Source organism: Ciona intestinalis, unplaced genomic scaffold, assembly GCF_000224145.3.
Source record: "Ciona intestinalis unplaced genomic scaffold, KH HT001065.1, whole genome shotgun sequence".
Taxonomy (NCBI): Eukaryota; Metazoa; Chordata; class Ascidiacea; order Phlebobranchia; family Cionidae; genus Ciona; species Ciona intestinalis.
Genome location: NW_004191386.1, coordinates 1 through 22,465, shown reverse-complemented (window position 1 = coordinate 22,465; position 22,465 = coordinate 1). Strand labels below are relative to the sequence as shown.

The 22,465-nt window shown below is 35.6% G+C and overlaps 4 protein-coding genes across 8 annotated transcripts in view; 2 read left to right on the top strand and 2 right to left on the bottom strand.

Annotated features, from left to right (window-relative positions):
• Positions 1–9,666, top strand: part of zf(ring/c6hc)-6 (Zn-finger (RING/cysteine-rich C6HC)-6) — a 12,187-nt gene extending 2,521 nt beyond the window's left edge. Inside the window, exons 6-23 of the mRNA XM_009862249.3 lie at positions 4–309; positions 443–1,420; positions 1,686–1,779; positions 2,089–2,317; positions 2,658–2,804; positions 3,292–3,393; positions 3,794–3,929; positions 4,303–4,361; positions 4,425–4,518; positions 4,643–4,779; positions 5,220–5,411; positions 5,906–6,004; positions 6,439–6,507; positions 6,795–6,936; positions 7,088–7,206; positions 7,664–7,831; positions 8,508–8,615; positions 8,968–9,666. Of these exons, the coding sequence (XP_009860551.1) occupies positions 4–309; positions 443–1,420; positions 1,686–1,779; positions 2,089–2,317; positions 2,658–2,804; positions 3,292–3,393; positions 3,794–3,929; positions 4,303–4,361; positions 4,425–4,518; positions 4,643–4,779; positions 5,220–5,411; positions 5,906–6,004; positions 6,439–6,507; positions 6,795–6,936; positions 7,088–7,206; positions 7,664–7,831; positions 8,508–8,615; positions 8,968–9,162 (3,374 nt within the window). The 3' untranslated portion in view covers positions 9,163–9,666. The remainder of the gene's footprint in view (positions 1–3; positions 310–442; positions 1,421–1,685; positions 1,780–2,088; positions 2,318–2,657; positions 2,805–3,291; positions 3,394–3,793; positions 3,930–4,302; positions 4,362–4,424; positions 4,519–4,642; positions 4,780–5,219; positions 5,412–5,905; positions 6,005–6,438; positions 6,508–6,794; positions 6,937–7,087; positions 7,207–7,663; positions 7,832–8,507; positions 8,616–8,967) is intronic.
• On the bottom strand, positions 4,624–16,002 carry LOC100184172. Of its 4 annotated transcripts, XM_026839882.1 has the most exons (15): positions 15,640–15,825; positions 15,122–15,250; positions 14,696–14,827; positions 14,252–14,312; positions 13,996–14,102; positions 13,633–13,755; positions 13,061–13,198; positions 12,314–12,466; positions 11,613–11,735; positions 11,046–11,083; positions 10,911–10,941; positions 10,739–10,854; positions 10,230–10,329; positions 9,895–9,960; positions 4,624–4,731 (listed from the first exon to the last, which is right to left on the bottom strand). In XM_026839882.1, the coding sequence occupies exons 1-14, from the start codon at positions 15,770–15,772 to the stop codon at positions 9,896–9,898; spliced, it is 1,449 nt and encodes a 482-aa protein (XP_026695683.1). In that variant the 5' UTR covers positions 15,773–15,825; the 3' UTR covers positions 4,624–4,731; position 9,895. The 4 variants fall into 4 exon arrangements, 3 of the variants coding, with proteins under 3 accessions (XP_026695683.1, XP_026695682.1, XP_026695684.1); XM_026839881.1 differs by lacking the exon at positions 4,624–4,731 and having other exon boundaries at positions 9,822–9,960; positions 15,640–15,821; XM_026839883.1 differs by lacking the exon at positions 4,624–4,731 and having other exon boundaries at positions 9,822–9,960; positions 12,323–12,466; positions 15,640–15,811.
• A 441-nt stretch (positions 16,003–16,443) lies between these two features.
• LOC100186547 (alpha-(1,3)-fucosyltransferase 6-like) lies at positions 16,444–20,782 on the top strand. 2 transcript variants are annotated; one of them, XM_018816928.2, is made up of 4 exons: positions 16,444–17,339; positions 18,568–18,677; positions 19,603–19,837; positions 20,109–20,782. In XM_018816928.2, exons 1-4 carry the CDS (start codon positions 17,121–17,123, stop codon positions 20,706–20,708), a joined length of 1,164 nt encoding a protein of 387 aa, XP_018672473.1. In that variant the 5' UTR covers positions 16,444–17,120; the 3' UTR covers positions 20,709–20,782. The 2 variants fall into 2 exon arrangements, with proteins under 2 accessions (XP_018672473.1, XP_002119429.1); XM_002119393.4 differs by having other exon boundaries at positions 16,447–17,339; positions 20,106–20,782.
• A 603-nt stretch (positions 20,783–21,385) lies between these two features.
• Positions 21,386–22,456, bottom strand: LOC100182511 (glycoprotein 3-alpha-L-fucosyltransferase A-like). Its single transcript, XM_002119601.2, has one exon. It carries the CDS (start codon positions 22,403–22,405, stop codon positions 21,794–21,796), a length of 612 nt encoding a protein of 203 aa, XP_002119637.1. The 5' UTR covers positions 22,406–22,456; the 3' UTR covers positions 21,386–21,793.
• Between the last annotated feature and the right edge of the window lie 9 nt (positions 22,457–22,465).

Here is a 22,465-nt window from a genome sequence, read left to right as displayed (position 1 = left end):
CAGGTTCTCCACGTGCATCGCCCACAATGTTGGATGACTTATGTGTGGTTTGTGGGCAGAAGCAAGCAGAGTTGCATTGCAAGACATGCGACAACAAACAATGCAAACAATGTGACAAGATATGGCATCAATGTTCAAACAGGCTTGATCATGTTAGAATTGAAGTTACACGACAGTCACTGGCCCTACATGGTGTGTCAACTACTGTACAACAGACACCAACACATAATAACCAAACAATTCAACAAAATAATGGACATGTACCACAACAAACTGCTGTGAGACAAACATCTAATAGACCAGGCCAAGGTATTTGGGTTTATATGTTATAAGAACTATGTGTTGTAGCTTAGGTGACATGATGAAAACGTTGCAGTAACATGATGCCCTAATGTTACACCTCTAACCACACATAGCATAATCAACCAACCACACATAACAGGTTACGGAAGTACAAGTGAAGACACATGGGAAGAAAAAATCAACAAAAAAGTTGAAGACTTTCTTTGCATATCAGATGAAAATAAACGGAGGGAAAAAGTTTATCAATTCTGTTCCGAGATTGAAACCCAGATAAATGTTTTTAAAAGCGGGGCAAGTCGGCTCTCTAACTTATCTTCAATCACTAAGCATTTGGTTGAGCGAGCAAGTTTATTGGCTTCGAGGAAAAATGAGATGTTGAGTTTATTTGGTTTGGAAGATCCACACAGAAGAAGTAGTCCGTCAACTTCATTAAATGTGGATGAAGATCGAATTGAATCGCCGTCTTTTTATCAACATAATGATACATCAACAAATAATCAACATTTTACAACAAAACATCAACATGCAACAAATATTCAACCTACTGTATTCAACAATCAACACATTTCAACAAGAAATCAACATGTTGAAGCAACTAATGCACCTGGATTAACAAATACCCAACATACACCCACCGTTCAACAAGTCTTATCAACAAATCAACACACTGCAACAAATATTCAACATGTTGCAACACTTTATCAACATCCTTCAAAAACCAATCAACATCAACTTGCTTTAATCAACAACAATCAACACTTTCAACACGGCCCATCAAGTTACCCCCCTATTTTATCAACAATTCAACATATCCCACCCACAAATCAACACGTTGCGCCCACAAATCGACAAGTTTTATCAACAAATCAACAAGTTTTACCAAGTTATCAACACACGCAACAACCTTATCAACACTTTCCATCAAATTATCCACAAAATCCACCAAATAATCAACTTGCCCAAATAAGCATTGCAACCCCCCCACCCTCAAGTCGCTACACCCCCCATGATATTCTGCAAAACAACGAAAACTCTTCTAGTTTGTTTCATGAAGTGAGAGGCCCCCCAGAAATTTGCTACATGCCCGATAGTTTTGATAAACTACTTCCACCATCAGGTAAACATGAACATTAATTTAGTTCTCTAGAATATCCTGAAACAGATGCTAAATGAAAGAATGTAACTTGCTTTCTTCTTGCACAAGACATTCGCTATAACACAGATGTTATATTTCATACACCTCCTACCCGCTTACGAGTTACCAAGTATGTTACTTTTTGGTTGATTTTTATTTTTTCGTTTTTTTACCCGTATTATTACTTTAATACAGACTTAATATCATGTATTGAAAGATAGTTTTAATAAACTCCTTCCACCTTCAGGTCCCAACTCAACGGAGCCAAAACATTTGAACAACTCGCAAACTGACAATTTTGCTGCGAAAGTGGAAAACAGACAACCTGATTCAGAAATACAGTAAATAACTGAAAATATGACTTTGAGTATTGCACTAAGCATTTAATTTTTATTAGTATGGCGCTTTTCAACCATTTGCAGCAACCCAAATATTAAACATAAATGAATAACCAAGCTTTTCAAACCAAAGAGCTTTTATTAGTTGTTCAAAACCTGACTGTAGTGATGCAACTGCATTTCACAGCAATGTAAATTCAAACACGCAAGTTGGTCAATTCTCTTACCTGATAATGTTTGATATGCAGCAATTAGTGGAATATGATATAATACACTAATGGTATCCATCTAACCCTGACTTATATTGTATAGAACCCACTACCAGTGTGAAGAAACATCTGGCCAAGAAAGTGACAATTTTTCCCTCCCTGACCTACATGATGTTAGTTACACACAAGATATTGAAGTGTTTACAACATACGATCAAGTTATATCATGCGTTGATATTGAGCCTTCATCTATGAATGTAAGGGAACTTGAACAACAGACAAAGAAGGAAGATATAAGATTAAATTGCTTGCTAATGGTGGGAAATCTCAGGGTAAGTATGAAGTGTTTATCTTTGTGTTCTGGGGTAACAGCAGTCGTTATAACGTGGGTGTTCTATTCCATACAACTCGTGTCTGCTTACAAGTTACCAAATATGTAACGTATTTATCCTGGCATTGCGGGGCAACGATAGTTGTTATAACATGGGTGTTCTGTTTCATACACCTCCTGCCCACTTACGAGTTACCAGGTATGTAACTTTGTTGGTGACTGTTTTCGCACACTTATTAAGAAATATGAAAATAAGTGTTTTCCACTAAAAAAGGGCCTTAATAGGTTTAGAGCTCTGTTAGTTGAGACTGTAAAAATAAAATCAGTTTAACTAATAACAGGAAGCAGAAAGAGAAGGTTTCTCACCAAAACAAGTTGAAATAGCGATCAAACAACTCAAGACAAGCAGTAATAATAATATGATGGGCAATCCAGTTCAGTGGCTGAAAGATAACTGGATGAATAAAGTTGTTAGTTTAACTGCACAGGTGGAATGCTTTGTTTCTACATTTATATTAAACTAATTCCGTTTCCATCCATTGTATGGTCCACTGCTATAGTTCAGTAGATTTGTGCTTGTATTTTTAGTTCATGCACATGGTAAGTACGTTTTATCTATACCAATTGTAAGGTCAACTGCTGTGGCTTGGTGGTTAAGTGTTTCTGATTGTAACCGAAGGGTACCGGGTTCGATTCCCAGTGCTGATAGGTGTATGTGTTCTGGGAAAGATACTTGACCGTTGCTTTAACCCAGTGGTCACTAATGGGTTGTAACTTGTAACAACCTGGCTGTTGGGGTATTGGACCAACTCTGGCCTTAATCTTAGATCTAGGGCATGTTATGGTGTGGAACCCCTTCACTGTAATAATATTAAAAAGAGAAGAAGGCCCATACAGGTTTTATTAAACAGCATTTCCCAATATCTGAAGAGATAAATAAGTAATGTTTAATAAAATTGAGTTTAATAATCCCAGCACCCCCTGTTCAATGTTGAAGAAGTCAGTGATTTATTGGTCGAAAGTGAATTTGATGAAAATGAATTAAACGCAAAGTTGAAGCTGAGAAAATTGGCAAAGGTAAATGTTGTTCGTATTTTATTTAAGGTATTCCACAGTTCCTACAATATAACTGGAGCTTGGGGAAGTAAACAGTGATTTTCAAATGGTGTGAAACCCTCCAGAATAATTTACATACATGGGAACTTGTAAGTGGGCGCGAGGTGTATGAAACAAAACACCTGTGTCATAACGTCTGTCGTTTCCCCATCGCAGCAAGATGAATAAGTTACAATATTAGTTGGCGCATCCTGTATCCAACCCAGTGACCACTAATAGGTTGTCTAAACTGGGAAGCCATACTTTAAAATAATCCAATCACCCACAAAGTTACATACGTGGTAACTGGATTATGAAAAAACATATCTCCAAAAATAATCACCAACGAAGTAACATAAAGTAATTTCCATTCATTGACCAGATTGAAGCTGTGAACACATCAGGAGAATATTTAGTCGATGATTATGAACGATATTTACTTGATCACCATGGTGATGTCAATCAAACTATTCGTGAATTACAACAACAATTACTTCAGTCTATTCATCGTAGATTAAGTGAGTGATTTTGTTTGTGTTAAATATGCGTGCAGTTGAGGTATGTATATTCATGCTAATTAAAAAAAATGGTCAATTTTCCCAACTGTAGTATGCTCAAATACATATTGTTCAATACAGCACATCATGTTTCAACTTATAACTTACATTTATTAAAAATCTTTTGTATACCCTTATTTGCCAACAAAGAACAGAATTCTGTGTTATTTTTTGTATCTGCTAAGAAGAAGATATTCCCTTTCCACTATGTTTAATAACTATATCTATTCTAACTGTATATGATTAAGTTACTCCAAATCATGTAAAAATTCTTAAGCCTGACACCTATGGTTTCCTGTTTCTCTTCATATTTAAATAAATTCCATACTTCTAGGAGACATTGAAGAAAATGAAACAAAAATAACGGATTTTATTCAAATAACTGAAGAAACAGTAAGTTGGTCCAAAATAAAACAAAAAGTAAAAAAGTTAAACTAATAAAACATTTGCTTTCAGAGAGCAAAGAATGCATTAGCGAGTTATTTTCTTTGCGACAATGACATTATATTGAGTATGATCTACAGGATACTACATAGCAATATAACTAAAGGTTAAGTATTTAAAATAAATATTGTATTTAAAACAAATATTGTATTTAAATGAGTCATTTCAAAAAGGTTAAAAAAACTGAGACAATATTTTCATAAATTTAATATATTTTCCTTGTTTATCAGTTGAAGACTATTTAAATGAATGTAACATCGACGATTTAATGGAAGCAGCAAGATCTTTCCCCGATGATTATGAAGCTGCCGTCAAATTCCTGGGAAACGAATGCAAGATATGTTTTAAAAACTTCCCAAAAAGCAAGGTTGTATATATGAATTTTAAGATTATTAAGTTAACAAAGTTTTCTGTGTGGTTCTTTGGCAAAAATGATCATAAAATAATAATATCTATTGTGTCCATAGTTTTATCTGATTAGACTCATCTTACATGTTCTATCCAATATTATACAACCAATACTGTGGCGTTAAGCCATGTTCATCTTTGCAAATTGTTCCATAAGATAAGGAATATTCTTCATTTACAGTGCAACCGCATTTTTGGGGTAATGGGCTAACTCTGGCATAAATCCTAGGTGCTTCATTGTAGGACCTTGCCCATATAGAATAGAATGTGCATATACAATTTTGGGGTAATGGGCCAACTCCGGCCTAAATCCCAGGTCCCATGGCGTGCCTCACTGTAATACCTCACCCATATAGAATAGAACAGTGATTGCATTTTATAAATAATAATGTTTTCCAGATCGAATGTATGCCAACGTGCACAGATATAGAATGCAAGTATTGTAGAGGATGTTTGCATGAATACTTAAGACACAAGATAAACGAGACACCACGTTACGTGCGTCATATTGTGTGTCCCGTGTGCTTACAACCAGATATGGATGAAGACGGAGAAAGCGTGGAGAATTATTTGAATCATCTCGATGCGCTTGTGAGTAGAATATAATAATAATAACTTTTTTATACATTGAGTTTACTTAATGTTTGGCAATGTGCGTTTAAATGACCTATTGCAGAACTACAATAGTTGAATAAAAAACTAGGTAGAATGGCTTGGAAGCTTGAAGATAAAGTCTTTTACATTAGGGAAGCTTTGTGGCAGCTTAAGCTTCAAGCTTTTACAATGCCTGCATATCAAGGTATTTATTTGGCAATATACGGCCAGCAGAAGAAAGTCTCAAAAAAAGCTGTAGCTTCAAGGTTTCTTACATTTTAAAGCTTAAAGCTTGTTTTATTGATAATTCACTGCCAAATTTGGTTTTCTGGCAGTTTAAAGTCGACAAAATACAATCCAAGGCAGCGGTTATAACTTGTATGTATCGACAAGGAGAATGGTGAAAAGTGTATAACATGTTGGTTAATAAAGCTTAAGAATTGTCAACTTTATCATTCGAACCGTTTAATTTATTTCTTATTTCTATGTAGATCCGAAGAGGTTTGGACGACGCAACTTATCAGTTGTTTCAGAAAAAGTTGCGAGATCAAACACTGATGAAAATGCCAAACTTTAGATGGTGCGCTCATGTAAGTAGTTGTTTAATAAACGCAATGTGAGTTTAATGTATCCTGTGGCCTGTCTCGATGGTTAGGCACTGGAATTGTTAACATAGGGTACCGGGTTCAATGCTCAATCCTGATAGGCGTATCCCGCGTGTGTGAGGTGCTTAAACGAAGCACCCTTGTTTTATACTGCCGGTCGTGTGTGGATAAATAAGTTACATTCAATCACTGTAACTTCACTGTAAAACAGTTTTATTAAAATTAATATGTCAGGTCTGAGTGGTTGGCCACTTTCATCGCAACAAAACAATACCGGGTTTTATACTGATAAGCGTATGCGTCCTTGGGCAAGACACTTAATGTACATTATGATCTTTGGTATCGTAATATAGTTTTTGTGAAAGAAGATCCTAACTTATGTTATCCCCCCAAAATATGATTTGTTTTCTATTGTTTAGTGCGTCAATGGCTTTCTATACGAGCAACAAGAAAACAATTTGAAAATGGTTTGTTCTGCTTGTGGCAAGGTAAGGTGTATGAGTGAATATCCAATTGCCACCCTGGTTATCTGGGTTAGCTTAGAGAAAATGGGTTGAGGCTCAACTGTCATTGGGACTTTGTGGGTGTATGTGTCCTTGGACACTTAACTATAATCTCTCCAACTTAATTATAAACCAAAAAGTATTCACCCACAAAGTTACATACGTGGTAACTGGTGAGCGGGCACGGGGTGTATGAACAGACATGCGTGTCATAACAACTGTCTTTGCCCCATCATGCGAGGATAAACAAGTTACATTCATCCACTGTACAGGCCACATGTTACGACTGTAAGAAACCATGGGAAGACCAACATGAAGGAATATCTTGCAATGAATTCCAACAATGGAAGGAGATGAACGATCCAGATTCACAAGCAGCGGGGTTGGCCGCTCATTTAAAAGAACATGGCATCGGTGAATGCAACAAGATTACTTTTTATTTACTTTTGTAATCGTCCAGTAAAATGATTATCGCTACAATAAAACTCATATTTTTTTGGTTGCAACTTGCAACCCAGGGATTGAGAACCACTAAACTTTAAACTGATTCAAATTTATTTTCTAGATTGTCCAAACTGTAAGTTCAGATATGCCTTAAGTAAAGGTGGTTGCATTCATTTCAAATGCTCCACTTGTTCATTCGAATTCTGTCGTGGATGTAAAGGATCTTTCAAGCAAGGCAGAGTAAGATGGAGAAGTGTTTACTCTTTCATAGTTTTTATAAATTTGGGGTGCGTGGTCCCTTAAAAAGCAAACTGTTTAACAATTTGGGGTGATGGTTATTTAACAAACAAGAATGTACAACATATATTTTAACTTCTGACATCCCAACACAAGTATTCTGTTACAAAATCTTCTGACATTATAACTAAGATGTTATGTTTTATAAACCTCATGCCGGCCTCTGATTTACCACGTATGTAACTTATTTATCCTCGTGTAGTGTTGCAACAAAAGTCGTTATAACACTGGTGTTCTGTTTCATACACCTCATGTCCGCTAACAAGTTACCAAGTATTAACTTTGTGGGTGATTATTTTTCTGTATGGATCCCAACAAAGTTAATTCCAAGGAAGATGTATGGAAACCTAAGAATACCAAATCTAACTTTCATTTCCCGAATTCATACTTTTATTTCCAGAGATGCACATTATTCCGAACATGCCAAAACAAAGGTCTGCACGCGCATCATCCAAGAGATTGTTTGTTCTACCTTCGAGATTTAGAAATTGAAAGATTGCAGAAGATTCTTCAGGATGGTGGAATACCACATAGAACAGAATGTACAATCTCGAACAATACTTGCCAGGTTTAACTAAACAATTTATTCTATTTCCAAGTGAAAAGATAGAGAATTTGAAATTAGTGACACTACCACAGCTAAATATATATATAGTACAGTGGGGTAAGACGGGACACCTTTAGCACATAATATCCAAATATCGTGATAGTATTTTAAACAATTGACAACAGTTTATGAAAGTCGTGAGAATATGGTTTTATAATTCTTTGAATTTTCTTTGTTCACTACTAAATAGGACGAGAAAACATAATGAAAAGGTGTCCCATCTTTCCCCACCCCACTATATAGTACTGTGGGGTAAGACGGGACACCTTTAGCACATAATATGCAAATACCCTGATCATGTTTTAAACAATTAACATTGGTTATGAACTAGGTCGCTTAACTAAGGCTTTGTCCTCAGAAAATTTGACTAAAATATGTTTGTTATCACTTGGTCTTACCTGTGTATGGCCCACGCATTGTAAATAGGGATTTTATTAAAATATCGATGTATCATGTTCAGTGGCGCAGCCAGAAAAAAAAAATAAGGAGGGGTTTTATTAAAAAAAATGTTTACAATTCTTTTTTTAATTAAAAAAAAATTTTTTTGGGGGGGTTAAACGGGGGAGGTTACGATCCCCGAAACCCCCTCCCTGGCTGCGCCACTGATCATGTTATCATATATTAATGTGTTATACAGGTGATGGAACAACAAGAAACCCCCGATGGATTGATCGATGCTTGCTGCGGGGGCGAAGTGCATGAGAATAACGCAGACTTGTGTGAAGTACATTACAAGGAATATTTGGTAAGCTCCTTTGTTTATCAAGAGTTTTGTAATGAGTTAGTAGTAGCGTGTGTTATGTTGTATTAATATGTGGTTGCTTCATTTATTTGCCGATTTTCCATTTTCATGTATGTAAATTTTTAAGTTTTTGTATGGCTATCAGTTTGGACAACCCATTGGTTACCACCGGGTTGGAGCAATTGCTGGTAAGTGTCTTGCCCAAGGAGTCAAGGTCACATACGCCCACAATGGTAGAAGCGTTGAGTTTCACACCCAGGAACCTTTAGTTACAAGTTGAGTGCTTAAACCACTGTGTTAGAACATTCTCTAATTAGTTTTCATCTTTCACAAATTATAATTTTTTTGGTTTCAGGTGATTTTAATCAACAAGAACCACTTGGACCCTGCCACAGTGTTCACAGGAGATGAATTAGAGACATGTCTGCACAGAGAGGAACATCCAATGCCTCATAAACAAGACATGAACGATGAACAATATCATGAGAAATTATTATCCATAGTTTGCACTTACCCTCTTATACATACAAAGTTGCAAATGCAGCAGTGACAAGCTTATATGCTTTGCAATAACAAGTAAACAGGCTATGTTATATGTCTTACATAGAACTGTGGGGTGAGGTGGGTAAGGTATCAGAACTATAAATCTAGCAATGTTTTAAATGTCGTATATAGTATTGTGTAAGGTATTACTCTTACTATATTAAACAGAACTATGTTAAACGCTAAACTACAAACGCAGCGGCGGTTATATTACTGTGGGGTAAGATGGATGCTAACGAAATCCAAAATTAGGCAATGTTGTTTTTAACAATTACCAACGCTCTTTTAGAGTCGTGATGATATGGTAATATAATTCTGTAAATATTCTTTGTTTTCTACCAAATGGGACGATAAAAGAGAATGAAAACAAAGGCTAAATTATCCCAACATACTATATCATTTCTACCATATGATTGCACTTTATTCACTGCTGGTTGTTGATTTTTTGCCACTTACATTGTGTATTAAAATTTACATTAAGATTAGAATTTGTAACTAACACCATTTATGTAGCAGTGAATTGGTTAAGTTATGACCTAAAACAAAACTCACTAGGCTACTGTTTTGTTTAAAGCCAAAAATGCAGAAAAGCAATCAACTGCCAATGCTGGTAATAAACACTGTTTTAGCTTTTATGTGATTATATTTTTAAAAACGCCAAATTTGTTAAGAGTGAATTTAAAAGTATATTATGTACTGGCTTAAGTCTTATATGTTAAACAAAGATAAATTATCGTACCTTAATATTTCTTACAATATCTATCGACTTCACTGTCAATAATTTCACTGCAGAGTGATACGAGGTCTGCAAACAATGATAAAAAATAAAGATAATGTAGTAGATTAATTACAGACTGATATGGTTTTGTTTATAGTTGAAATGTAAGTTATCAACATTCACTTATTATATTCCTCTTTTCCAGCAAAGCTTTAATAATATTATCATTGTTATTGTGGCCCATAACATAAATTTTTACTTCTTTTTACATGTTTTTGATAAAATGCGTGACCGTTACACCTACAGACAATACAATGTAAATTAAGTAAACAACATTTAATTAAACAAGATCTCACCATGGTTGATATATTTAGGTTGATGGTATCTTCTATATGAATGCATTGGGTGTGGAACAACCACACTACTACATTGACCTCTTCTTATTGGTGGCTTGCTCTATAAAAGTAACTATGTATTGAACCGACATATTATAACATGGATTGTAATACTGTTTAGGATTAGAAACAATCACCCACAAAGTAACGTATAACTAAGCGGACATGAGGTGTATGAAACAGAACACCCATGTTATAACGACTGTCGTTACTTTGTGGGTGATTGTTTTTTGTGGATTTTTTTATTTTTTTTAAGTGTGGCTGATAATTTTAACAACCCATTAGTGACCACTGGGTTGGAGCAATTGCCGTGAAGTGTCTTGCTCAAGGACACATACGCCCACAACGGTAGCAACTCAAGCCTTGAACCCATTACCTCTGGGTTACAGGCCAGAGCGCTAACTACACAGTTATCAAACCCTCTAGTATTCACTATCCAGTCACCACGTAATACTGCTAGAAATTTTTACCTTTTTCGAGCTTCGTTTCAGGTGGACATGAACTTTATCGGTTGGACTTTCAAACACACCGGACATTTTTCTCAAAGCTGCTTTATTCGTACCACTGATGTCCAAACATACGCTTTCTGGTGAAATTTGTTATGAAAATATTGCATAAAATATAATTAGGAGCGAGTTTTACTTTTTGAAGTGATTTGTTTGACTCTTTTTTTCTGAAACAAAATTAATGTTATTAATTGATCATATTTGGCAGAGTTATAACACAGGTGTCATATTGGCTGACGGAGTTTCAATATATATAATGTTTATTTCTTACCGGTATTGAGACATTAGCTTTGGATTTTATTCCAAAATCTGCAATTAAATGAACAGCATTATAATATTACAACACAAAGCAGTGAATCTCACCACTGTGTTGCAAGCATTTGAATGAATGAATGTAACTTACTTAATCCTCACGTGGCCGGTAAATGACAGTCGTTATGACACGGGTATTCACACACCTTGTGCCAGCTTACGTGGTACCAACTATGTTACTTTGTGGGTGATTGTTTTTTTGTGGATTTTTTTATATATGGCTGATAATTTGGACAACCCATTAGTGACCACTGGGTTGGAGCAATTGCCGTTAAGTGTCTTGCCCAAGGACACATACCCCCATAACGGTAGCAACGACGAGCCTTGAACCCATTACCTCTGGGTTACAGGCGGGCCCGCCAACTGTGCTATGGCACCAGATGATTTAGCTTAGCATATGATGAACACTATACAGCAATATAGTTTCGTAAATTAGGTCACCAAAGCTTTGCTATTAATTTATGTTTAATATTTGGATTATAACAAAAAAGGTTAACAAGCACTGCCTAAAACCACACAAACTTACTATATATCTTGCTTAGTAGTTTTATTGATTGTTGGTTCAAGCATTCATCCCCATACCCTTTATCCATCAATGCAGTCACACAGTTTGCTATCTTTTGAACCGGTATCTTCTCACTACTAACACCTATAAGGTTTATTAGTTATTGTATGACTGTGAATCTATAAGTGATCACTTGGTTTATTGTATGTATTGCTAACAATTAATAGTTTAATCTCTACCTCCTAGTGATTATTAATGGGTTGAGGCAGCCCAGGTGTTGGGTAATGGGCCAACTCTGCCTTAAATATCAGGTTGCATGGCTTATCTTGCCTAAGAACATACGCACATAATGGTGGCAGAATCAAACTTGTACAAGACAAGTGTTCCAATCACTGATCTACAGAAAAAGTTTAGGAGTTAACTAATACATGCTTAGTATTACTGCAGAGTTATGACCACTTGGTTTATTGTATCTGTATGTATGGGTGATAATTAATAGTCTTCATCCTATAGACTGTTAATGGGTTGTCGCAGCCCAGGAGTAAAGGTCTGTTTTAAATCTCAGGTCTCATGGCATGCTTTGCTATAGGACTCGCCCAAGTGTCTTGCCTAAGGACACATATGCACATAATGGTGACAGCATAAAGTTTCAAACTTGTACAATACCAGTGTTCTAACCACTGTGCTCGATTAAAGGTTTGATAGTATAATGGCCTACATGCTTATTGTACCTGACCCATCTATGCATAAGTTTAACAAATTCAAAGATTGGTTGACATGAAATAAAACCCAGTGTTCATTCAAGTCTTGCTTGATGAGTTCCATCACGAGATACAACCCTCCAAGCGTGATGAACTTTACCTTTTCTTGATCAGCTGTAGAAAAGTTGAATGAATAAATGTAACTTTCAGTTTATTTTATTTTGCGCTACTACTATTGTGGGTGTATGTGTCCTTGAGCAAGACACTTAACGGTAATTGCTCCAACCCAGTGGTCACTAATGGGTTGTCTAAATTATCAGCCATACATAAAACAATGAAAAAATCCCCCCAAAATAAACACCTACAAAGTAACATACATGGTAACTCGTAAGCTGGCACGAGGTGTTAAACCCCTGTGATAACGACTGTCGTTTTCCGGCCACGCGAGGATAAAGTAAGTTTCATTCATTCATTTTCTCATAACAAAGGTGTTCTTGGCAAATAAATGAAGATATAATCGGTATATGGTTATAGAACTTACAAGCAGTATATTGAAGTGTTAATTCCATATTTTTAATGTTAAAACTGACTAAATTAATTAGCGATATCCATTATTTGATGAATAGTTCTGTGATTTCTTGATTCTAACAATTAACTAGTTTAATTATTGATGAAAGTTTTAAATAAAACTAAACAGAGTAAAATATGGTATGGCAAATTTAGGAAGTATTGTAGTTATGTTTATATTTCATGCAAATACAGTCATACTTGCTGCTTCTCCTTGTAATAAACAGCTCAATGCATTCACACATTCTCCCCCACAGTTTCCACTTTCACTTGAATGTTTCAACAATAATATAAGAACTTCAACAGCTTGCGATGTAAATGCAATTGTTTGACATTGACCTGTTTATAATTAGAACAAGTACTAAGTGATATCCAAATCAACCTGCTGTAGTAATTGCTATAAACAATTATTGTACTATTATTAACATTCATTAAATGGATTCACTAATGCTATGGCACAGTAGTTGCCGTTTTTCCGAGCGTAACTGGGGAATACAGGTTTCGCTCAGTGTTGCTACCATTGCATGTGTCTGTCTTTTGAAAGGAGACAGTAATGCTCCAGCTCTGTGGTCTTTAATGGGTTGTCCAAACTGTCAGCCATACAGAAAACAATCACCACAAAGTATCAAGGATAAAAACGTTACATACATGGTAACTCATAAGCGAGCATGAGGTGTATGAAACAGAACACCAATTTTATAACGAGTGTCGTTGCCACTTACATATACAAGTATTAAATGTAATTCATCATCAATGCTACTTTACCCACTTACTGTTATTCTCGATGACAACTGACAGTAATTTGCAGCAATGTTCCGTCACTTCATTTGAATGTTTGCGATGTATAGTTGCAATAATCCATGGTACCAACTTGGACACAATATTTTGATTCATTTCTGTTTAATAAAAAAATCAATTTATTTTTAAACAAATGTAAAAAATATTAATAATACTAATTTATTTGTCTCTTCGGTTACCGTAGCGAAGATTTAGAAATATTTTAAACAGAAAGACAGAATATAGTGACAAAACAACAGTTGTTAAAACACGCTTATGGTTAAAAACATTTATATATTTACATTTATCTGAAAGAAAATAAGCGTGGTTGCTACACCAGACCTAGATTTAAGTCTTACCGTTTTGTGGAATATTAACAGAATAAGACAAAGTCTTTATAATAATATTCCAATGCTTAATTTTTTCTTTCCCAACTTTTGAATTTGCCAACATTTTATAGTAGTTTCTGAAACATACGTTTAAGTTATTCCTTTGTCATAAAAATAATATTTTTCAATAAAATATAAAACAAGTCGACACATACTTAAAGTAAGGCTCTTTTACACTTCTAAACATTAGACATATTAATAAGTAAAAATACCGAGAAATACTTACACAAACTGGTCCATAAGCTGGGTCAAACATCCAGATGTAAAAATTTTCAATTGTCCTTGTTCTGTTAAATAGAAATGTGCATGTTTGTGCTATTTTACAAACATTTGTTCTTAAACTTAATATGGCTATTTGAAACATATGCTTGCGCAACATACATAGGCGCCTATCCTGGGGTGGCAAGCTATGCAGACCTATCTCAGAATTTTCTGCATTCTGGTATTTACCAAACATATTACATTATTATGACATAGGCCAAAGAATGTTATAAAATTAAGAAATAAAATTAAGGGTAGTTAGAATGCAAAGCTGCCACAAAGCTTCTCTTAAGTAAAATACAGCACCTTTTTTGGGTGCTGCCCTACTTAGTCAAGTTCTCATAACCACAGATTTGTATCAATATATACATTTAATTTTTGGCCCAAGGCAATAAAAATTCAACTCAACTGTTTCGTGATACAAGTGAAAGAAGGAAGAAGGAAGCAATAGTCCTGCCGACATCATTGTTATTATTTCCAGCTATGGCCGTTTGAATCAACCCAAATATTTTGTCTTGCGTTAAGTATTGCTGGACATGAACTTTGGTGGGAAGAAAACTATTTATTAGTCTCCTAATTCCAAAGCTTAATGCTGCTACCATTGCGGGCGTATGTATCCTTGGGCAGGAAACTTAACGACAATTGCTCAAACAGCGGTCAATGAGTTGTGTGAATTATCAGCTATGCACAAGAAAAAACACTTAATAAGTTTTCGTTAGCGGGCACAAGGTGTATGAAACACAACACCGGTGTTAACAATTGCCTTTGCCCCAACACACAAAGATGAATAACTGTCATTCATTCATTGCCATATGTTTAAAACAAGAACACTTACCATTAGCCTCAGCTGCACAGGCCAACATAAACATGCAGGGTAACTGTAGCTTTCCACAAGTTGCGTTGTACAGTAGATCAAGAACTAAATCAATTCCTCCGCAAGCTTTCATCTCTTCAGCGTGGCTGCCTGATAAAAGTTGTAATATTATAAGCTCCAATACATGGGATACAATACATATAACTAGCAGTCTACAAAACCCAGATATATTATACCACTATTTTCGATTTTCTATATATATAAAACTAAAAGAACAACCATGGACAAAGTAACATTCGTGGTACCTTGTAAGCGGGCACGAGGTGTATAGAACAGAACACCTGTGTTTTAAGACTGTCGTTGCCCTGCCATGCCAGCATAAATAAGATATATATTTCTTACATTCATTTAACAGTAGCAGATATAACAATATAATTAACAAATTAAGGCATCAAGAAAGTACAGCAAAACACATGTACAGTATTTATAAAAGGCAGTATTGAAGTACCCTGGTACCAACACCTGCATTTTAAACTTACAATTAGATGAGCACATACTAGCTAGAGCTTCCAAACTATATATTTGCGATGAAAGACGATTTGAACTCGATACAGAACCATCTGCGTCCGGTTTTAGAAATTCTAACAAAACGTTCAAATCGTAATCCGCCATAATTTACCCAAATGCTAAACTTATAAACAGATTGCTGTAATGTATGTACAACGTATACTAAAACGTAATATTTAAAACAAAATGCGTTTATCTTAAATAAGAATATATAATGTAGATTGTAGAGATCACTCTATATACTTATATTTCCAACATAGAATAGCCTAGGAAAGTAACTGCGTGTTTATAAACCGCATTATTGAATGCATCAGTTATATTGATTTAAATACACCAGACACGCAAAAATATTATATTTTGACAGCTTTTAAACAAGCACGTGTGAACAATTTTAGCAGAAGGTACCTACGCAGAAAAATTGGAAATAGGGCGCCAACTTAGGCTGAATAATTAAATATTTGTGCACACGAGAGATCGCTAAAGAGCCAATGCAACTAAAACGGGGAGTTGATAAAAGTTACCAGTAAAACAAATTTTGTTTGTTTGGTTCTGAAGCTCATTTATCCTAGCGTGGGGGCAAGGACAGTCCCCAAAATAATGGGTGTTGTGTTTTATGCAACTCGTGCCCGCTTACGAGTTATCATGTATGCAACTTTGTGGATAATATTTTGTTTTATATTTTTTTGTATGGCTGACAATTTGAACAACCAATTAGTAACAACTGGGCTAGACCAAATTTTAACGGTTAAATAAACCCGATTTTGACCACCTAACTTTTGTAATTATTCATTACAGGATTTAATCGGACCTAAGAAAGCGATATAACCATAGCGAAATCGGCTGACTAACTTTAATCGATACTCGAGAATATCCCTCGTGTTTGTATTACAAAAGGATTCCAATAACAAAACCACAACAAAACCAGCGATAAAAGATCTTAACGGAAAGCACTCGTACCAAATGGAACGATAAAGGAGAATGAAAACATGTCGTTGCAATAGATTATAAACGATTTTGTACAGATTAGAACATATACTTTTAACATTGTTGCTGTTTTCGTGTAAAGCTAAGTCCGATGTACCAAAACCATTTCTCACACTATATAAACTTTAATTGGCCGAGTAGAGTGTCGTCATAATAGCGTCGTGTTGCTTTAAAAAAATATCGGCAAGGAAACTAAATGTTGATGTGTTAGCTAATCCGCGTCCATTGTTCTCTCCACAACAGCAGCGTAGCATCCCAAAGAAGCACCGAAGCGTAGCGAAGCTACAAGATGTAAGATGACACTATTCAGTACTTGAAACCGTTAGATTAGAATAGTAAGACGAGTTCTATGTATCACAGTGCGTTGGTAGCAGATTTGTGTTCTGCGCAATTCAGATGTAAATATTTACTTGCAGTTGAAAGAAATCGGTTTAGTTACGCAGCAAGAAAGTAATTTAAAGTAATTGAAATGACTGCGTTAGTTCGAACTACGAGAAGCAAACTATTCATGATTACGTTGTGGTTTTCAACCGTGCTGTATGTTTACTATTTGTACAACGTTGAGCTGGAATCAACAGCCGTTGCAGCAAGATTGAAAAGTGAAAACAAGACCAAGATTTTAATATATTCTGAGATATTACCGTATATTGTGCGAAAACAGTTAAAGGCAGGATTCAACAGTAAACAGGTATATGCATAATGAATTATTAAATAAAAGTAACTGATAGTCCTATGGGGTAAGATGGGATACCGTTACCACCTTACTAAATTTCCTAATCTTGTTTTTAGTCGTAAGGATACGGTTATATTATTTCGTAAAAATTCTTTGTTCACTATAAACTTAACCGATGTTTGTGTCCCAACTTATCTGTTCGTCTTATAAATTTTTACGGTTACCGGTAAAGTATCTGAGTTCATTCTTTACTTAGGAAATCCCCCGCCCTAATAAAAGGAAGTAAACCTACCATGCAAAACAATGTTTGTTTAACAAAGCTGGGCTGTCTGACTTAATATCCTTATAGAAAAGTTTTGATGCTGATTTATTTAATGGTAAAATAAATGCGTTGTATGTCTATTAGCGTAATAAAGTGGCTTACGCGACACAACGGTTATCAAAGAGACGGCAATAAAGTTCGGCTATAACTAATTTAATATCATCTTGTGGATAAAGTTTAACATTAAATGTTAAACAAATCTTTAACTTTGTAAATCCTGTGTGGTTTCATAAATAAAAACGGTATTAATATACCCACAACGATATACCAAGACACGAAATAAAAAATAGTACTTGTTTACCAAAACTGACGTGACATCCTGTCAGTAATAGAATGTGCTGGCACGGTTTTGTTTCGGCTTATTTAGCAGGCATTGTTTGCATACCGTGATTGATAGTTTCCTTCTCTGCACTGATTGATATCTCCTTTTTGTACAATGGTTAGTCTATAGATACAAATCCTTTGGTATACTTTGCGGTTTATCTTTTGTCTACGTTAATGTTAGAGCACACGCGCTACTGTATATACAGTCTCTATACGGTATACTTATATATAGTAGGATGGGAGAAGATGGGACACCTTTTCATTCTATTTTCCCGTCCCATTTAGTAGTAAACAAAGAAAATTGAAATAATTTTACAACCATATCCTCACGACTCCCATAGACCGTTGTTAATTGTTTAAAACACGATCAGGATGTTTGGATATTATGTGCTAAAGGTGTCCCATCTTCCCCCATCCTACTATATACCATTGCATCTAAATAACTTAGTGTAAACGATAGACGCATATTTAAAATAGAGCGTTTAGCAGCGACCGTTAAGTGTCTTAGCTGCGGACACAAACGCCCACAATAGTAGCAGCATTGAGTTTCGAACCCATTATACCTTTGTATTATTAATAACCATTGTAACATTCCAGTGTTCCAACTGTATCTTGGTCGAGGGAAAAGTGACGTACGATACTCGTGTATTTGACGCAATCGTCTTTATGTTTAACCGAGTAAATCTTAATGACCCGATCTTTCAAAGGTATTTTCGTATTCTTATCCCTATACTAGGATTACCTAGAGTGGGGCGAGATGGGACATGTTTTAACTTATTTCTTCTCATCCCATTTCATTTACAGGGGTATTTACATTTACAGGGGTATATAAGCGAATATCTTCACGACTCTAAAAGAGCGTTATTCATGTCTAAAACACGATTAGGATATACGGTATGTTATGTGCTAACAGTTTCTTACCAAACACTATAAGAAACAATTTTAAAGTCCCTTGTAGTAAAGTATATTACGTCGTAAACGATGGATATACGGCACCGCATGGACGGTTAAATATTTGCCATGGACGTCATAAAACTCTTATAGTAGGCTAGTACACCTGAGCGTTTAACAATGGGCTCCATCGCCGATTACACGTGTATATAGTGTAGTATGGATACCGTTATCACATACCTACAATGGGGAATATTAAGTTGGAAAAAATGGATACATCAGTTATCACATATCGTTCCATGTTTCCCCTTCGTGTTTTTGAATAAATGAATGAATGTAACTAAACTGGAAAACGACAGTCGTTATAACACGGGTGTTCTGTTTCATACGGGTCCCTTTAAAATGTGCGGGTTGCGCGTGGTTGCGCGTGGTTGCGCGTGGTTGCGCGTGGTTGCGCGTGGTTGCGCGTGGTTGCGGATATTTTCTTAAATATAGGTCAAAATCAAAAAGGGTTGCACTTATATTACTCGTCTCATTAATACCATTCTAACGGTGCTTTCATACACCTCGTGCTCGCTTACGCGTTATACCGCAAATGTAACTTATTTATCCTCGCATGGCGGGGCAACAACAGTTGTTATAACATCGGTGTTCTGTTTTACACACCTCGTAGCAATTAATAGCGCTATTTTACATTCGTTAAAATAATATTCAATAATACGTCATATATACCATATACAGACGCAGAGGAGATCAAATTTACGTTTGGTATTCCCCTGAATCGACATCAAGCGTTCGGAATTTTCATCAAACTTCTATGAATAATTACGAAGACGTATTCAATCTAACGATGACGTATCGAAGAGACTCTGACGTAATTAATCCGTACGGGACTCTTCCGTCGATTAAAAGTTCATTGCTCGAACAACATGATTCGTTATCAAGTGATGCCTTGGATAAAGTTGTCACTAATAAGGTAGGAATTACGAATAAATGTCAGTTATTAATATACCTTTTTTGGTATGGCTGATAATTTGGACAACCCATTAGTGACCACTGGGTTGAAAATTACGGTTAAGTTTCTTGCGCAAGGAGAAGATATGCCAACAACCCCAGTATTGAGCCCCGAATCCAGTGCCCTTTGGTTAAAATGCGAGCCCCTATAACGACTGCGACAACGACGCCAACAAAGCTATCTTGTATATATTGTTGATTGTAATATTATCTTATTATTTGACATGAAGAAGAATGGAATAATTTGGGTTGCGAGTAATTGTGGGGTGACATCGGGTGCTAAGATGAGAATGAAGATCGTTGAAGATTTGAAAAGAAGTCAAGTTGGTTGGATGTTGGATGTATATGGATTATGTGGAGACGGGAAGACATTCACTCAAGATCGTTCAGGATTTAATAACATGAACGAATTAATCAAATCATATAAGTTTTACTTGGCGTTTGAAAATTCCTATCATTGTCGTGATTATATCACGGAGAAGTTCTGGGAGAACTCGCTTCTTAATGCTGTGGTTCCTGTTGTGTGGGGACCAACACGGGAAGATGTGATGACCGTTGCTCCGCCGCATTCGTTCATTCACGTTGAAGATTTTAAGAACATTTCAGACTTGGCGGATTATTTGTTATATTTAGACAGGAACGATACGGCGTATCGAGAATATTTTAATTGGTGGTTTGAACCTACAGAAGACATAGAAGAACCAGTCGCACTTTGTAAACTCTGCTTAATGTATGAAAGCAGAAAGCGCCGACCAAGTTCTATCAAGAATCTGAAACACTTGTTTTATGATCGTGAAAACGAAGAATGTTTAACGAACGGGAACAATACTTAAGTTAGCAACATAATTTGAATATGATATTTGTTTTGCGTTCGTTTTAATTTAAATGATTACTTCTTCTAACGTTGTATTTTAGTAACTGTTTATTTTTTGGCGCTGAACAAATTATTAGTGATAACTGGGAGCGTACGCTTTAAATGATTAAAGCAGAACACAAAATCTGTTATTCCCTCAGTTAAGACGCAAGTACCGCCGCTTTGAGGCTATTACTATAACTTTCAGTAGCGAGCAGCGATTGATTCCAAATATTAATCGCGAGATATCGCTGTTAAGCAATTAAGCTTCACTTTCCCTGCGCATACAGTATGTAATCACGTAGATACAGTTGAATAGATTTCGTATGTAGATATGTAGGGCCAGGTGGCAAAAATTAGGCCGGTTAGCTAGTCTGGAACTGGAATATCAAGACTGATATTACAGATCAGAATTAAACTTTAGTGACAACGTTTGTATTAAATAAATAGCATTACATAACATGTTGAATAACACTACATAACATGTTGAATACGGCAACGAAAATCAGATTAGGTAAAACAGTGACGAGAACGAAATTAGCAGCAAAACAACAGTCGTGAAAACAGAATACGCGTTGAAATATTTGAAGAGAAATGTGAAATAAAATCGTACCTGTTTATTTAACTTGCAAAAGTAAATTAACTTTGCACATGATTGAGTTTAATCAAGGTAATGGTCATGTTACGAAAAATATAGAAATGTAAAACTTGTTTAATATGCTTCATATTTGGATAGAAATGACAAGCCATTGGCACTAGGTGTTTGATAGGTATATGGCTCATAAGATCAAAAGGAAAGAATTGACAGAAAATCTCTTTCGGACTTACAATACAGTAAGGTGGTGGAAGATGGGTCACCTTTAGCATATAATATCCAAATATCCTGATCGTTTTTTAAACAATTAACAACCGTCTATGGGAATCGTGAGAATATACGGATATAAAATCTTTTAAATGCCCTTTGTTTACTTCCAAATATGACAAGAAAATAGAATGATAAGGTGTCCCATCCTCCCCCACCCTACAATATATGTATTTCTGTTTTCGGTTAGACTGGAAAAAGTGTTACAGCAGATTGATTTCGTGAGATAAACAATCTTTATATTCAAGCTCGTAATACCAATGTTTAAAATTCCTGATAGAACTTGGTCGGCGCTTTCTGCTTTCATACATTAAGCAGAGTTTACAAAGTGCGACTGGTTCTTCTATGTCTTCTGTAGGTTCAAACCACCAATTAAAATATTCTCGATACGCCGTATCGTTCCTGTCTAAATATAACAAATAATCCGCCAAGTCTGAAATGTTCTTAAAATCTTCAACGTGAATGAACGAATGCGGCGGAGCAACGGTCATCACATCTTCCCGTGTTGGTCCCCACACAACAGGAACCACAGCATTAAGAAGCGAGTTCTCCCAGAACTTCTCCGTGATATAATCACGACAATGATAGGAATTTTCAAACGCCAAGTAAAACTTATATGATTTGATTAATTCGTTCATGTTATTAAATCCTGAACGATCTTGAGTGAATGTCTTCCCGTCTCCACATAATCCATATACATCCAACATCCAACCAACTTGACTTCTTTTCAAATCTTCAACGATCTTCATTCTCATCTTAGCACCCGATGTCACCCCACAATTACTCGCAACCCAAATTATTCCATTCTTCTTCATGTCAAATAATAAGATAATATTACAATCAACAATATATACAAGATAGCTTTGTTGGCGTCG